This window comes from Odocoileus virginianus, chromosome 18 (genome assembly GCF_023699985.2).
Source record: "Odocoileus virginianus isolate 20LAN1187 ecotype Illinois chromosome 18, Ovbor_1.2, whole genome shotgun sequence".
Lineage (NCBI taxonomy): Eukaryota > Metazoa > Chordata > Mammalia > Artiodactyla > Cervidae > Odocoileus > Odocoileus virginianus.
The window spans coordinates 179,021-196,021 of NC_069691.1; the positions used below are offsets into that span (position 1 = coordinate 179,021).

The following is a 17,001-nucleotide window of genomic DNA, read 5'->3' on the forward strand; positions in this document are numbered from 1 at the left end:
GGTGCTGGTGATAACTATGGTGTGAGGATAGCAAGAGGCAGACCATGAGTGAGAGAAAGCATTCCCAGTTCTCACAGGTCTGCCGTGGTTGGAGTGGCTCTGATTATCAACCCTTCCTATCCCCAGCTTCTGCATTCTCAATGGGGATTCTAGTACTGCTTCCTGGGGTGGCTGGAGGGAAATTAAATAATTGAGCAGAGCCCCTAGCACAGAGCCTGGCACATAAATGACGCCTGAAATTATGGTTCCTAAAGAAAAATACTTGCAAACATGTTGCTTATAGGTGTAATAGTGTGCTTGACTGCATTCACTGGGGACACCTTGGCCTCACTAAGTACATCCTGGCCCCGGCAGATCACTGAGCGACAATAAAGTTGGGCAGTTGTGATGAGCTCTGATGAACTTATGTTAGTGAATATCCTGAGAGCTCACCATGTACCAGGTAGAGTCTTTTTTTTTTTTTTTTTTCATTTGGTCGTGCCATGCAGCTTGTGGGATCTTAGTTTCCTGACCAGGATATGAACCCAGGCCTTGGCCATGAAAGCTCTGAGTCCTAACCACTGGGCCACCAGGGGATTCCCGAGACAGAGTCTTAAGCACTGTGTGTGTGTGAACTCGTTTAATCCTCACCTCCACCCTGAGATTCTACTGCCCTTGCCATTTTGTAGATGAGGACGCTGACCAAGAGGCAGGTTCCCTGTGAGTCCTAAGGTCATGACAGTAGCCCCACCGCATCCCCTGTCCCACCCACCTGGCTCCTGCCTTCTGGGTCCTACAGTCCCGTCCACTCCCTCTGCCCCAGGACAGCCCCTCAGAGACTCCGGGCTGAGCAGCTCCGTGGACGAGGACAGGCGTGTCCCCTCTGATGAGAGTCTGTGCTGTGTGCGCTGAGTCGCTTCATTGTGTCCGACTCTTTTTCCACCCTGTGGACCATAGTCCTCCAGGCTCCTCTGTCCGTGGGATTCTCCAGGCAAGAACACTGGAGTGGGTTGCCATGCCCTCCTCCAGGGGACCTTCCTGAGGGATTGAACCCACTTCTCTTACATCTCCTGCATTGGCAGGCAGGTTCTTTACCCCTAGCACCACCTGGGAAGCCCCCATTTAGAGCCTACACATGCGCGCACACACACACACACACACACACATCCATAAATCAGAGTCCTGTCCTTGGCTGACTGCTGGCCTAATGGGCTGAAAGACAGCAGTGGCCTCTGGATTATAAATATCCCTGTCCTGACAGGGCTTTTAGCAGCCCGGTCAATAGCCCATCAGACTGGCTAATGTCTATTAATGTGGGTCCTCCCACAGAAACCCTCTTAGGCACAGGGCCAACCAGCCTCTGGGGACCGCCTGCCATCCTCGGCTCATTAAGGAAGGGAAGCTGCGTGGGGCTGGGGCCTCTGCTCTCGGAGGGCCGGGAGGAGCGCCCGCCAGAGCCAGGCCTGGCTCTCAGGCACCTCCGAGTCCGAGGCTCACAGAGCTTCAGGCTGGAGTCTGAACGGGGCTCCTGGGCACATTGCCTCCAGTCAGCTAAGTCAGGGACAATCTGCTCTCTCGAGAAATCTTTCTCAGGGCAGAAACTGGGGCTTGGTCCTGGGCCAGAGTGCAGAGATCAAGGCCTTGAGAGCACCTGGGTACACCGCAGCCAAAGACAGTGCTGCTGACTGCTTTGGCCCTTTGGCCCAGAAAATGATCCAAGAGAAGGGAAAGCCTGTGTGCAGGAAGCGGGTCAGGACAGCGACTCGGAGAGGGCGGGTGCTCCCTCTGACCACAGTGAGTATGCCACAGGCTCACCCTGGGCTGCAGCCCAGCTCTGCCCTTCGCCTTCCCCGTGACCCTGGGCCAGTTCCTCCTCCAGTCCGGGGGGCGGGGGCGGGGGTGGTCAGGGATCCATTGGCAATGCCTGCCACAGGTGCAGGCCAGTTGAGCTTTGCTGTGTTTTTTTACCATTCCTGATCGCAGAGCCCCTCAGGCTCTGCAGTTTTATCAGAAATTTTTAGCTAATCCTGCAAGGACCTGATCTTTTCAGAAAGTCTGTAGTCTTAAATACCTTTTTTTTTTTTTTTTAAAAATCATTTATTTTTAATCGAAGGATGATTGTTTTACAATGTTGTGTTGGTTTCTGTCATATATCAACATGAATCAGCCACAGGGATACACGTCCCCTCCCTCTCGAACCTCCCTCTTAAATACCTTTTTATTGCAAAATGTTACACAGTGTTTATAGTTTAGAAGACAAAATTTTAAGATACAGAGGATGATTTTTTAAAAAGCCACACCCATTTAGCTCACCGTATAGAGATAACCATGAGTAACATTTTGATGCATTTCCTTCCAGTCTTTTTTTCTCAACTTTAAAGTACATGTGTGGGACTTCCCCGGCCATCCAATGGTTAGGGCTCTGTGCTTCCAATGCAGGGGATGTGGGTTCCATCCCTAATCAGGGAGGAACTAAGATCCCTCATGCCAAGAGGCACAACCAAAAACTTATTTAAAAATATATATATATATATATGTATATATAGACATATGTAGATGCATGTGTGTGTTGGCAGCCCACTCCAGTACTCTTGCCTGGAGAATCCCATAGACAGAGTAGCCTGGCAGGCTACAGTGCCTGGGGTCGCAAAGAATCGGACACGGCTGAAGCAACTTAGCACGCATGCATGTGCGTGTACACACACATGTACGTATGATAAAAGCTCTTATTGGAGCACTTCCTGTAGCAGATCACTGTTGGACTTTTCAGCCACAGTATGTCATTTTACCCTCATCACCCTGCAAGGGAGAGATTATTCGTCATATTTTGGGACAGTGGAGAATGACCCAGTGGCTGGAGCGCTGGTCCCTGGGAGACCTGAGCTGGGCCCGTGGGTGCTGGGCCCTCACTCCAGGTGCTGCCTTGCTGCTCTTGTCCCTGCCCGGGGGCCCGTTTTCTTCATCCATGAAGAAGGCTAAACCATCTGAAAGACGTTGATCTTTTGCTCACCTCCTCACACAACACTATCAAATGACACATCCAAAGTCTTTATTTTCTCTCTCTCTCTCTCTGAATGTCTGTGTCGCTCAGTGATGTCCTCTTCTTTGCAGCCACATGGACTGCAGCATGTCAGGCTCCCCTCTCTTTTACTATCTCCCAGAGTTTGCTCAGATTAATGTCCATTGAGTTGGTGATGCTCTCCAACCATCTCATCCTCTGTCACCTTTCTCCTATTGCCTTCAATCTTTCCCAGCCTCAGGGTCTTTCCCAATGTATGTGAAAGTACTTTTTTGTTTTCTAAACCCTTTGATGGTAAGTTACCTATATCTTTGCCCTTTATCCCTAAATATTAGTATGTTTCCTAAAAATAGGAATTTTTTCTTACGTACCCACAGTACGTTGTCAAAGTCACTCAGTTGAGCTTTACAATACTTTTATCTACCATTCACGTCCCAGTGTCTCAAATAATGTGCTTTATAGGGTTCCCCCTCCTGGAAGGGATCCAGTCTAGGGAGAGATGTCTAAGACCCTTTCCCAAGGAATGAGATCGGAATTGGGCAGAGGATTTCTGAAGGGGAGCCTGGGACCACGGCCTGTTCTCAGAGCTGAGATGCATGAACCAGAGGCTCAGGTGTCTGTCTCCTAGTCTGCCAGAGGTAATGGGGTGCCCTATGTCTGTAGTCACAGCAGCTGCCCTGTCTGGAGCCCTGGGCGGCAAGGCCATAGAGCATCCCTGGTCTTCATTTCCTCTCCCTTGGGCATGGTCTCAGGGCATCCCACAAGAGTGCAGGGGTCTCTGCAGAGTTGGGCAGGTGAGGGAAGAAGAGCCTGTGGGTGAGCCCTGAGTTCACTCCGTCCTTGAAACTACATTTCTAAACATCCCCGAGACTGTTAGTTCTGTGAGGTCGAGTACTGCGTCTCGCGTTCAGCCAGCACTTTGCCTCGGGCCTGTCCTCCAGGTTCCCTGTAAGGATCTGCCAGGTGGGTGGGTGTCGGCCAGTTTTCTTCTCCCCTGTCTCCTTTGCTGAGATGTAAGGTGGAGCCTTCCGGTGGGTGGGCTCTGGAACCTGAGGATGTGGGCGGTGTCTGCGTTGGCAGGCAGAGGGCCCGGTCCCGGGCCCTATACTGCCAGGGCCATGCAGCATGAGTGTGAAATCCGTGTGTGGGTCCCCGCCAGCCGCCAGCTTCTGTGCTTGACCTGGTGTCGTTTTCTCGTGACCCAGGAGTTCTCAGCTGCAGGGCCGTGAACCTTGTGTGTCCTCCCAGCCCCGAGACAGGCGTTCTCAGCAGGAAAGAGGGGAAGGGAGGAGGTGCCCTTTCTTTTTTCTTTTCTTGATTGCTGTGTTTTTGGCTGCGCAGGCTTCTCTCCAGGTGCGGTGAGTGGGGCTCCTCTCTCGTTGCAGCGCGCAGGCTTCTCGCGGTGCTTCCCTGCGTGTGCCGCACAGGCTCCGAGGGTGCCCGGGCTTCAGAAGCCGGAGCTCCCTGGCCTGCAGCACCAGCGCAGTAGTTGTCGGGCACGGGCTCAGTTCCATGGCGTGTGGGATCTTCCTGGATCAGGGATTGAACCTGTGTCTCCTGCATTGGCAGCTGGATTCTTAATCCACTGTGCCCCCAGGAAAAACCCACCCTTTCTTTTTAATTGAAGTATAACTCATATGCTTCCCCTGTGGCTCAGCTGGTGAAGAATCCACCTGCAATCCGGGAGACCTGGGTTTGATCCCTGGGTTGGGAAGATCCTCTGGAGAAGGGAAAGGCTACCCACTCCAGTATTCTGGCCTGGAGAATTCCACGGACTGTATAGTCCACGGGGTGGCAAAGACTCGGACATGACTGAGCGACTTTGACCTTCATAACTCACATACTGTAAAATTCACCATTTAAGTGTGTGATTCAGTGGGTTTTAGATACTCACGTGTTGTGTAACCGTCAGCACTAATTTAAAAATAACTTCATCACCGCAGAAACCCCATTCCCATTAACAGCCACTCATGCCCTTCTCCCCCAGCCCTAGGCAACCTCTAGTCTGCTTTCCGTCTCTATGGATTTAACTGTTTTGGATTTTTGTTGTTGTTGGCACACCTAGACGCTTCTGGGATCTTAGTTCCTCAACTTGAGACATGCCCAGGCCCCCAGCAGTGAAAGCAGAGTCCTGACCACAGCCAGGGAATTACCCCTGTCCTGGACGTCTCACATGCCTCAGTCAGGGCTCAGAGTTCCAGGTACCAGGGGGTGTGTCCCTTTGCTCAAGCAGCAGAGCCACATCGGGTGCCTCCTCTAAGTGGAATCACGCAGGATGTGGCTTTTTGTGTCTGGTGTCTGCCAGCTAGCATGATATTTTCAGTGTTCACCCACATTGCAGCCTGTGTCAGTACTTCATTCCCTTTTTTGAACATATTTCATTTCATGAATATACTGGGGCTTCCTGGGTGGCTCAGCGATAAAAGAATCTCCCTGCAATGCAGGAGACGCGGGTTCTTATCCCTGGGTCGGGAAGATCCCCTGGAGGAGGAAATGGCAACCCACTCCAGTATTCTTGCCTGGGAAATCCCATGGACAGAGGAGCAAGGTGGGCTATAGCCCACATGGTCGGAAAGAGTTGGACACGACTTCATTCCCTTTTTTGAAAAATATTTCATTGTATGACTATACTATGGTTTTATAATCTATCTATCCATTTATGGACATTTGGGTTGTCCCCACCTTTTGGCTATTTTGAATAATGCTGCTGTGAGCACTGGTGTACAGTTTTTTTGTAGACCAATGTTTTTATTTCTCCCGGGGCTGTACCTAGGAGTAGCATTATGGGGTTAACTCTGTTTAACCTTTTGAGGAGCTGCCAGACTATGTTTCTCAGTGGCTGCACCATTTTTGCATTCCTGCCAGCAGTATTTGAAGAGAAATGTCCTTTTATTAAACACCTACCATGTGCTAGACACTTGCGCTAGACCCTTCCCATACCTCACCTCCTGTGAACCTCACTTGAACTCTGAAATATCTATTACTGGCTCCATTTTCCTGAGGCTCAAAGAGATGTCGTGACTCCCCCAGGGTCACGCAGTAGGATTAGTGGAAAGTCCTGGATTCACTACTAGCTCTGCCCTCTATGTCTTCCTGTCCACGCAGTGACTGCTGGCTGCCCTAGTGACCCTCCTCCAGGTGCTAAAGTGGAATTAGCCGCATCCTCTCCTCAACCTCCCTGGGTACTGTTTTACAGACAGGAAAGTTGGACCCCCACTACCCGAAGGTCTGCGGGCACAGAGGGAATGTCTTAGATGTCAAATGGAACCCTTTCAATGATTTTGAGATCGCCTCCTGTTCTGAAGATGCCACGGTGAGCGCCCCTTTCCCGAGAGGAGTGGGGTGGGGTGGAGGGAGACAGAATGACATCTGGACGCAGCTCTGACGCTCCTGACTCCTCCATCCTTGACAAGGTGAGGTCACTGTGTGAGGAGGGCATGAGTTAGAGAGAGGAGAAGTTCTGGGCTCCATGGGACTTGGGGTGCCGCCCCTCCTCTCTATGGGCCTCGGTCCCCCCATCTTTAAAATGGGCCTAAGAGCTCCCAACCCTCCAATGCAGATCAGTGTCATTTCCTGATGGGAATGCACATCTTCTGGGAAAACTATAAAATGCTTTGAAGGGGGAAAAATGCTGTGAAGGGCATTTTTACTGTGGCTTGAAAATATTATGCCATATAATCTCATAGAGAGTGGGGAGGGAAGAGCTCACTTGGAGGGAAGATTTAAAAGGATAAGACTGGCAGCATTAAGTGCCTACTTCTCGCCTTTAGTCTTCCTCTTCTGGGCCATCCAAGGGGGCCCCTCTCACAGAAGGGGTTGGGGGTTGTCCCTGCCCTGTCCTGCTCCAGAGACTGCGCTGGCTCCCCAGTACCCTGAGGATACAGCACAAAGGCTTCCTCTTGGCATTCGGAGCTCTCCCCTGAGCCTTTGGGACACTGTACTCTGGGGTATTCCAGGCTGAGAGGTGGACTTGCTGTAATCTCCAGCCTGGGAATCAGGCCTATGGCCCATCCACTCACCTACCGGTTAGGATGGCACAGATTCCCGGAAGCCTGGGCTCATCGCCAGCCCCTGCTTGGGCTGGAGGACCTTGGGAAAGCCCCTGTCCCTCTGAGGAGCCCCAGCTGCCTCTCCACTGAGTGACAGGTAGATGCAGACAGGCTTGCCCTGGCCCTTCTGCGGCGCACTGCCGGTTTTGCTGCTCAGGGTTGTCGGGGTGCCAGGGGACCCCAGCTAACACTCCCCATGGGCCTTGCCTCTCCTGACAGATTAAACTCTGGGACATCCCCAAGCAGCTGCTGACCAAGAACCTCACAGCCTTCAGGAAGGAGCTGGTGGGCCACGCCCGCAAAGTGGGCCTGGTGGAGTGGCACCCCACGGCTGCCAACATCCTCTTCAGCTCTGGCTACGACTACAAGGTGGGTCTGTGTATTAGTCTCCTGGGGCTCCCCTGACACAGAACCACACTGGGGGGGTTAAGACAACAGAAATGTATTCCCACGGTTCCGAAGGCCAGAAATCCAAAGTCAAGATGCTAGGAGGGCCGTGCTTTCTCCAGGGCTGTAGGGAGGGTCCTTCTGGCTGCTTCTAGCTTCTAGGGGCCCCAGGCTTTCCTTGGTGTGTAGCTGCCTCGCTGCATTCTGCCTCCATCTCCGTCTTCTCTGTGTATCCACGTGTCTTCTCTTCTCATAAGGACATAGGTCATAGCAGGGCCCACCCAAATCCAGTATAGCCTCATTGTATTGATACCTCATTACATCTGTCAAAACCCTATTTCCAAATAAGGTCATATTCTGAGGTTTCGGGTAGACATACGTTTTGGTGTGGGACACTATTCCATCCATTAGTCTTCCTGGAGGGGGCGAGCTGGACCCAGCTCAGAGATGCCTCACCCTCCTTCAGTGACTGTCAAGTTAGCAAGCCGTGGGCCTGTGGGATGAGGACATTCACAGCACAGGACATCTGATTCTGCTCCCACTGTCCCAGTCTGACTTACAGTGACCCGGGAAAGTCCCCATTCTTCTCTGGGCCTCAGTCTGTACACAAATGGGGTTGATGCCATCCTGAACTCTTCCTTTCACGACTCGATAAGGCTTGACAGAGGCACCGCAGAAGCCACTGTGATGGATAAGAGGGTGGGATGGGGGTGGTTGAAAGGTCCTCTGCCCCATTCTGATCAAAAGGGCTCTGTTGTCTGTTTAGATAGGGTGTGCGGCTGCTCATGGGCCTCCCGTGTGGCTCAGCTGGTAAAGAATCTGCCTGCGATGCGAGAGACCTGGGTCGGGAAGATCCCCTGGAGAAGGGAAAGGCTACCCACTCCAGTATTCCGGCCTGGAGAATCCCATGGACTTAGAGTCCACGGGGTGCAAAGAGTCAGACACGACTGAGCGACTTTGACTTCACTGCTAACGGTTATGCAGTTCTATCTGCACACAACTCCAGGGGGCTCTGTTCACATCTTGGACTGTGGGAATGGGCTGCCCTGGAGCTGTGCCGTATACAGCCTCTGCAGCTAAACATGGCATCCCTTATTAACTGTGTGGTGGAAACTGTTGCTAATGACTGTTTGAAACCCCCTGGATTAGCCAGTTCCCTGGGGTCCTCCCAGCATGGATGTTGCGTTGCTCCAAGCAGATGGTGTTTTCTTTTCACCGCTGGACAGCCTGACTGCTGACTTCCCCCTCCTGCTACGTGGCCACGTCAGCGGGCAGATCCATCCTCTCACCTGAGGCCCTTTGGCCAGACTGCCATCTGTGGCTTCCCTCCCGGGGATACTGTGTTTCACTGCAGCCTGGCTGGCGTGTGAATGTGGGGGCTGGGGCGGGGCTGGGGGGCGAGGCTGGGTTCAGAGCCGGCTCTCTGCTGTGCAGGTGATGGTCTGGAACCTGGATTCAAAGGAGACTGTAATCATGAGCCCCGTGAAGACAATTAACTGTCACCAAGACGTGATCCTCTCCATGTCCTTCAACACCAACGGCAGCCTGCTGGCCACCGCCTGTAAAGACCGCAAGATTCGGGTTCTAGACCCCCGAGCAGGGACTGTCCTCCAGGTTGGTGCCAGGCTGGGGTCTAGCTTGGGGTCGGAGGAGCCAGGGGTGGAGTGTGCACGGGGGAGGCATGGGGCTCCGGAGAGCAGAGCAGTAATGCTGTCAGTGTTCTAGCCAAGGTCTTTATGCATGGTGTCCCACCTGTTGGGAGGTGTTGAATATCCGGAGAACAGAGCAGTAATGCTGTCAGTGTTCTAGCCAGGGTCTTTATGCATGGTGTCCCACCTGTTGGGAGGTGTTGAATATCCGGAGAACAGAGCAGTAATGCTGTCAGTGTTCTAGCCAAGGTCTTTATGCATGGTGTCCCACCTGTTGGGAGGTGTTGAATATATCATACCCATTTTCAGATGAGAAAAGTGAGACTTAAGAAAGGCTCAGGGACCTGCCCACACTGAAAGCTGAGACTTGAACCGGGTCTAACTCCAAAGCTGTCAATATGCCTCGGCTCTGTCAAGAGGCATGACGTGGAGTCAGGAGACCTGTAAGGTACCACTGTTATCCACTGTGTGACCTTAGACAAGCGCTTTCTGCTCTCTGAGGTTTTATTTTCTCATCTGCAATAAGAGGACATTAGTCCTTCCTCTGGGAAGTCTAAATGAAGTAACCCAGGTGACGGTGCCCACTTGCATGTAGTGGCTGCTCAGTAATAATCTTAGCAAAAACGTGGAGCTGGGATGAAGTCTGCCTCTGTCTTATTTTAAAAAAGAACCCGCAACAAAAATAGTGGGAGAGACTTTATGTGGTTGGGGAAGATCCAGGAAGGCTTCCTGGAGGTGGTGCCTCTGGAAGGATTCCCCAGGCAGAACTGGGATGAGAAAAGAAGGCATTTCGGGTGGAAGACAAGGAGTCCCTGACCACACATGTCACTCCAGGAAGCCAACTATAAAGGGCACCGGGCCAGCAAAGTGCTATTTCTGGGGAACTTGAAGAAGCTGCTGTCCACAGGCACATCCCGATGGAACAACCGGCAGATGGCCCTTTGGGACCAGGTGAGTCACCACACCACCCCCCAGCACCTCTTCGCTGAGTGCTGGCTTCACCTGTTCACTCACACATTCACTCACTGACCAAACTGATTGATGAAAACCAGGGAGGTGCCAACAGCCTGATGGCAATCACCCAGATCTTGTGCATCTTGTCATTCAAGGAGGGGAGGGGTCAGGACTTAGGAGAAGCCTTGGTGTCAGGGAGGGGAGGTGGCTGAGCCCGGGACCAGGACTTGGGGTGGGGTGGGAGAAGGAAAGGGCCTTCTGGATGTGGGGAACAGCTGGAGCAAGGACTTAGGATGAAATAGGGAGGCGTGTGAGCAAGAAGAGCTGTCTGTTCAGTGTGGGTGGGGGTGGGGAAGGGGGTGAGGACCAGGCCAAGTAGTACTGATTTCAAGGAGCTCTTGGCCAGAGTTGAACAGACTGCTTCCTCTCTATCTCTGAACCTCCTTGCCTCATAGTAGATATAATCCAGGAGGAGGAAGGCTGGAGTGACGTCATGCGTATGAGAAGTGATTTGTTAAAGGCAAAATGCCAGCAAGGCAAAAGGAGGTGGTCTGTTTCTCACACACGCAGAGCCCCGGGGCAGGAATTCCTATCTTAGCACCTCTGAGGTCCTCCGTGAGTGACCCGCAGGCCTTCCCGGACCTCCTTCCTTTGCAGGATGACCTGTCTGTGCCTGTCACAGAGGTGGACCTCGACGGCTCCTCCGGTGTGCTGTTTCCCTTCTACGACGCGGACACCAGCATGCTCTACGTGGTGGGGAAGGTCAGTCTGGCACGGGAGGGAGCCGCTGCCTGGGGCCCCTGGAGTGCAGGGCAGGGGCAGGGCCAGGCGGGAGTGGCTGGATCCTCTCCCCCCGTGGTGAGCCCCCAGCCCTGTCCCACCTTCCGGGCTCCACAGGAGCACCTGGGGCCAGGGCTTTGGCCGGACACCCTGAGCTAGTCACCCCCCCAATTCTGGGTCCAGATGAGGAGGGGCCAGTTGGTGTTTCTTGGCAGGGGCAGCTTCGAATTTGGGGCAGAGAGGGGTCTTCACCGGGGGTCAGCATCCCTGGCCCCTCACCCCAGGGTCAGGCACAGTAGCCACCTGCCCACCCAGTCATTATGACAGTGATGACCTGAATGAAGTGCCCCAGGGGTGAGACCCGCACTCTTGACCTTCGTGTGTAGCTCTTGGATGGAGTGGGGCTCAGGTCTGTGCTCCCCAAGCTCTGCCTTGGAGGCACACGGGGGGCTCTGGGTCGTGGTTGGGGGGACTGAGTGTTATAGTGAGGACCCCTGCTGCCGTGGAGACCGTTCCCTGCTATGCCCTGTGTGAGGTGGCTCTGCCACACACTCATAGTGAGCATCAGGGTTCTGACGTGTGGCCGTGGGGCCAGGAGGGGGGTTCGTGGGACCCAGCTCTGAACGGTGCCGTCTCTCCCACAGGGGGACAGGAACATCCACTACTATGAGATCAGTGCCAACAAACCTCACTTGAACTACCTGACGGAATACCACTCCTATAATCCACAGAAGGGGATTGGTGAGTGTGGACGCGGAGGCCACGTGGGGCCTGGGGAGACCGGCATGAGGCAGCTGCAGGCCCTGCCCTGAAAGACTCCCCATGTGGAAAGTCAAGACTTTGAGTTGATGGGAGCTTTAAGTATGTTTAGGGGTAAAAACAAAACAAGGCAGGATACAACTCTGCGCCCTCGACAGGAAACCCACTTATTCATAAAGATACAGCTCGGTTGAAAGTAAAGGTGGAGAAAGATAGCGTGCTGACATTAATCAAAGAGGAGCTGGAGTCTCTGTATTAAGGGCATCTGGGGGAATTCCCTGGCGGTCCAGCGGGCCACGCTCCGCACTCCCGATGCAGGGGGCCTGGGTTCAACCCCTGGTCGGGGAACTAGATCCCCGCATGCCGCAACTAAGTGTCCACATGCTGCGACCGAGACTCGGTGCAACCTAAATTTTTTTTTTTAAAGGGGCACAACCTAAATAAGTAAATTTTAAAAAAAGAAAGACCATCTGGGCCGGGAGCTGTGGGGACAGTGATGAGCAGAGCACACTTCCTGTAAAAGTCTGGCTAAAATCCTTAAAGATGGCAGGCGAAGCCTGATGGTTCCAACCCCATCTCCCCAGCACAGGGCCTGAGCCAGTGCAGGACTCTGTTGAGGGAAGAACAGTGGGAGGAAGGTGGTCTCCGTTCACACCCAGGTGTGAAGCCTGGCGTTGCTGCTCACCTGGGGCCCTGCTGCCCCGGCCCAGCCCCTCCTACGTCATCTACCCACAGGTGTTATGCCAAAGAGAGGTCTCGACGTGTCCTCCTGTGAGATCTTCCGTTTCTACAAGTTGATCACAACCAAAAGCCTCATCGAGCCCGTATCCATGATTGTACCCCGACGGGTAAGGGCGGTGGGAGCCATCTCCGAGGGAGGGAGGAGCCCCTCCTGGAGGAGGAGGAGCCTGGGGCCTGGAGCCTGTTGCCCGTGCCCCGGGGGAGCCGCCGGAGGCTGGTGGCCCCTCCTCAGAGGGGAGGCTTTCTCGGTGTGCTCCCCCTCCCACCGCTGTTCTTGAGTTGCTCCGTGAGCTGGGGCACGGCCCTTTGCTCTGGGCCTGTTTCCTCCACTCACAGGGGTTGGGGGAGAGTCTGCACCCCAGGCTCTCTAAGAGGTCCCCCCAACCATCCCCACTCTCACTGTCCTGATTGCTCCTGCAGTCAGAATCCTACCAAGAGGACATCTACCCGCCCACGGCCAGTGCCCAGCCCTCTCTGACAGCCCAGGAGTGGCTCAGTGGGATGAATAAAGGTGAGGAAGGCAGAGAAAAGGCTCAGGTAAATGTGGGGGACACTGGAGTGTCCAGTGGCCCCAAGTGACTGAGAGGGTCTGGCTGATATTTGTATCTTCCCATAACCCATAACCCCAGAGGACTGGTGGTTGACAGCTGGTTAAGAGCAACCAGGGGCCTCTCCTGGGGGTCCAGTGGGTGAGACTCCGGCCATTAGGATGCATACACGTGGATCGAGGCAGGAAGGGGCTTGCCCAAAGTGACTCAGGAAACTGCCCCCAATTCAAGGAATTTTGCTCCATGGAAAATGTCTTTAAACCCTGGGCTGTGCAGAGTGACTGGACCGTCTCAGCTGGATCCCCTGCCCATCCGCCCACCACTTCTGCAATTACTCTTTGACCCCAGAGACCTTGTAGGCAGTGGCCCTTGCCCGGGCCCTTCTGCCTGCTCCGCCTGCCCTGACCCTCGCTCCTGGGTCTGCCAACACAGGGCCTGCACCGTGGGAGGCCGGTGTTGGGAGAGTCCATGACCTGGTAGATGGCAGAGTGCAGCACGGGCGGGAGGAGCTCGCGGGGTTCTGGGGCAGCCCCTGCAAACCCAGGCTCGCTTCACCACATGCGTGCATTTACGCTCCGCTCTGGCCTTGGGCTTGTGCCTGTCTGCGTGGGGCCACACGTGTGGCATGTATCTCTGGGTCTGTGTGTGGCTCCGTGTGTATCAGCGCCCCTCAGGCGCGTCTGGTCAGGGGCCCTCCAACCTCTAACAGCCCTCTGCTTACCTCCCAGAGCCCGTCCTGATGTCCCTCAGGCCTGGGGCCGAGCCGCTGAGCCCGCAGCCTCTGCCCTCAGAGAGAACCCTGTCCGTGCCCACGGCCCCCACCTCGCCTCATCTCCTCAACCAGACGGGAAGGCTGCTTGCAGAGGATGGCCGGGGGCCCTTCTCCCTGCCAGAGGAGAAGGCGCCAAGGTGGGCGGCAGAACACAGGCTGGAGGAGAAGAAAACCTGGCTCACGGACGGCTTTGACATCTTCGAGTGCCCCCCACCGAAGACAGAGAACGAGGTGCGAATGCGGTGGGCGTGGGTCTACAAGGATGGGAAGCAGCTGGGTGGGGAGGCAGAAAGTGAGGGCGAGAAAAATGACCAGTGGTGTGGCCCAGCCTGGCCACTGAACCCGCCTTGTTGGTTCATTTAACAAGCAGGTCGTGAGCGCCATCCACATGCCAAGATGTGGTGGGTTTACTTACAGATGGTGTAAAAAGCCGAGGGTTTGACTTGGGTATTAAAGTCCCTTCCGGTTCTGACTCTCTAGGATTTTCTGTGCTCTCAGAGTCAACTTTTGTTAAGTGTCTATCCCGTGTGCCGGGTCCCAGTTAGACAGGCACTCGTACCATCTGATTGCATTTTCTCAACGGCCCAGGGAGTAGTAGCGGCTCAGAGATTCAAGGGCTGGTGTCTCGTGGAGGGATTCTGAGCCTGGCTCTCCCGAGCGCTAATTCTGGGACCCAGGGGCTGACTCTCCCCCAGCGTCAGCTTCCGCAGCAGTGACGTGGGAGCACTAATGCTGCTTCCCGCCCTCATGGGGTCTTGTGAGCGTTCGGTGGAATAACGAAGATCCTTAGGGGAGATACCCAACATCTAGTGCCATCCCGTACACCGGCAACAGTTGTCATAATGCCGAGGCCAGTTTTCTGACCCCCAGTTTCCAGGGGAAGAAACTGAAGTTCAAGAGCAGATAAGTAGCCTGTCCAAGGTCACATGGTCTAGTGGTGGTGAAAACCTAGTCTCCAGGACTGCAGGGCCAAGTATCCTCTCCTCCACCTGTGGGGAAGTCTAAGGAGACATGAAATATCTGAAACGTCAGTTCTTTTCTGAATTTCACTTACTGGGCGAAGAAAGCAAGGTTTTTGTAAAAGATCTTCGGTTGCTGCCCCCTCCAGTCTCAGCCTTGTTAATACAGTCACCCCCTTTCTGAGTGGCAGGGGCAGTGTCAGTGCTTCCTGCTGGGGTCCTGCCCCCTCGCATCCCAGGACAGCCCTCCCGGTGACCCTCCCCTCCGCTCTTTGCTCTCCCAGCTGCTGCAGATGTTCTATCGGCAACAAGACGAGATCCGAAGGCTCCGGGAGCTGGTGACCCAGCGCGAGGTCCAGGCCAAACAGTTGGAACTGGAGATCAGAAACTTGCGTATGAGCTCACCAAGGCTCTGAGCAGAGTCCTCTGCCCTCCTCGCCCTCAGGGACACCAGTCGGCTCCATGCGGAGGTCCAGAACCAAACCACAGGTCCTCCGGGAACAGCTACTGTTTCTATATTTTTTACCAGAAATGAAACTCTTGGTCGCTGAAAGATTCCAGTGGGACCTGCTGCCGATTTTCCAATTGCCTTCTTAAAACAATGGTGTCTGAACTGACTCTTTTTACATGATACCTTGCCTTCAGTTGACTTGCTTTGAAGGGTCCATGATAACTTCTCAAGGGGAAAACAGTACTGTAGAAAGTTAGAGGTGGAAGGACCTAGGAGGTGAAGCTGCCTCTGGTTTTCAAGCTGTGGTTCATAGCAAGGCAGGGTGGGGAAGGGGAGGCCAGGAGGGCTGTTTTGTTTTGTAATATTGGCTTCTATGGAATACATAATTCTCCTACTAAAAATTAGAAGTTTGTGAAGAAGCGGCATGGTCCAGCTTCTTTATTTCATAGATGGGGAAACTGAGGCCCAGAGACAGGCAAGTACTCAAGGCCCCCAGAGAGTATGTGGCTGGGCTGGGCTGCTCCTGGTCTCCTGGGTCTGTCTGCTGTTTGTGAGGCAGCACGTGTGCGGCTCCCAGCCCACGGGGCAGGAACCCATCAGTTCTGGGCTCGTCTGTGCCCCTGACTTGCTCTGTGACCTCTCGGAAGTCATTCACTCTCTGGCCTCACTTTCTCCATCTGAGCAAGGAGGCCCCTGGAATGTGCTGTCCTTTAGAGGATCTGCAACCTGAAATGAAAAATCCTTGGCCTTGACCTGAGGAAAGCTACTTTGCAGGGTGATGATCTGGGTTTGCTGCAGGAACTCAGAAAGATATTCACAAAGGGGCAGAGGAAGTTTAACTTCCAGGAAATAAGTCAAAGTTCCGCCTAATTGTGGAACACAGAAACAAGGCCATCCTCTCTCCCTTCAACTGGAATCGGTCAAGTATGTGTGGACACTGTCCCTTAGGTGGGGATGCAGACAGCAGAGTGGGGCCCGTGACCACTGACTGCCACCACCAAGGCCCTGAGGTCATAGAGCCTGCCTCCTCCAGGATGATGTCGGCAGGTTTCAGCCCAAGGTTACAGGAGAGGTCCCCAGGAGGTGGGGAGCCCCAGCCCTGGAAGTGTGGCACCCACCCAGGAGGGCTTCTGGAGAGGGATGCCTGTAGTGGGCAAGGAACTGGGACCAGATGACCCTGACTTCCCTTCCAGACTGACAGTTTCCTGTGTCTCTCTATTGTGTATGCTGAGCCCTTTCTCTAAGGCGCTCTCTCCCTCAGTGGTCAGTACAGCAACCCAGCTAGAGACAGGGAATGCTGGGAGTTAAATGTGCCCCTCCTTACCAAGGCTGTGCCAGCCGTGAGACTTGCCCAAAGCACAGGGTGATCCTGGAACTAAGATGGGAACTGCAGGAGGGCCTCTCGGGCCTGATGTTTCAACCCAGGCTGTACGTTCGAATTCCTTTGGGAGCCTTCAGGAACCACAGAGATATAGGCCCAACCCCAGACCACTGATGCCGAATCTCCAGAGTAGGGCCTGGTCTGGTACATGTTTTTTAAGTTCCCAGATGATTCTGCAGCACAGTCAGGACAGAGACCCAGTGGACTGGCCCATGTGTACCTATTTTCAGTGAAGATGGGGATCATGAGCACCAGACAGGATCTGGGACTCCAACCCATCTTCTAAGTCCAGGCTGAAAGCTCCTAAAAAGCAGGAAACATCATCCTGGGGGTCTCTGGGACCCCCGACTGCAACACAGTGAGGGCTCTGCGCCCCTGATGGCCCCTCCCCTTGCCGTGGCTGAGTCCCCTCATTTGCCCACACACGCCAGATATGCCCACGTTCCCCGTCGTGTTTACTAAGTTGCTGGGTCCTGCCAAGCTTGCCAAAGGCCGAATCTCAGGCACTGTTGGGGAAGCAGGGCTCCACTGAATGGGGTTACCTCCCCCCACCTCGTCTGTGACCAGCACTTC

At 54.2% G+C, this 17,001-nt stretch overlaps 1 protein-coding gene across 8 annotated transcripts in view; it reads left to right on the forward strand.

Moving 5' to 3' along the window:
• Positions 1-15,466, forward strand: part of CORO2A (coronin 2A) — a 57,247-nt gene extending 41,781 nt beyond the window's left edge. For 5 of the 8 annotated variants that reach the window (XM_070480195.1, XM_070480197.1, XM_070480194.1 and 2 more), the window contains 10 exons: positions 6,195-6,311; positions 7,267-7,416; positions 8,869-9,048; positions 9,918-10,034; positions 10,695-10,799; positions 11,462-11,558; positions 12,312-12,424; positions 12,738-12,828; positions 13,594-13,868; positions 14,881-15,466. In XM_070480195.1, coding sequence (XP_070336296.1) covers positions 6,195-6,311; positions 7,267-7,416; positions 8,869-9,048; positions 9,918-10,034; positions 10,695-10,799; positions 11,462-11,558; positions 12,312-12,424; positions 12,738-12,828; positions 13,594-13,868; positions 14,881-15,012 — 1,377 coding nt within the window. In that variant the 3' untranslated portion in view covers positions 15,013-15,466. The other 3 variants (XM_070480199.1, XM_070480198.1, XM_020905573.2) reach the window with 3 other exon arrangements.
• Positions 15,467-17,001: the final 1,535 nt, after the last annotated feature.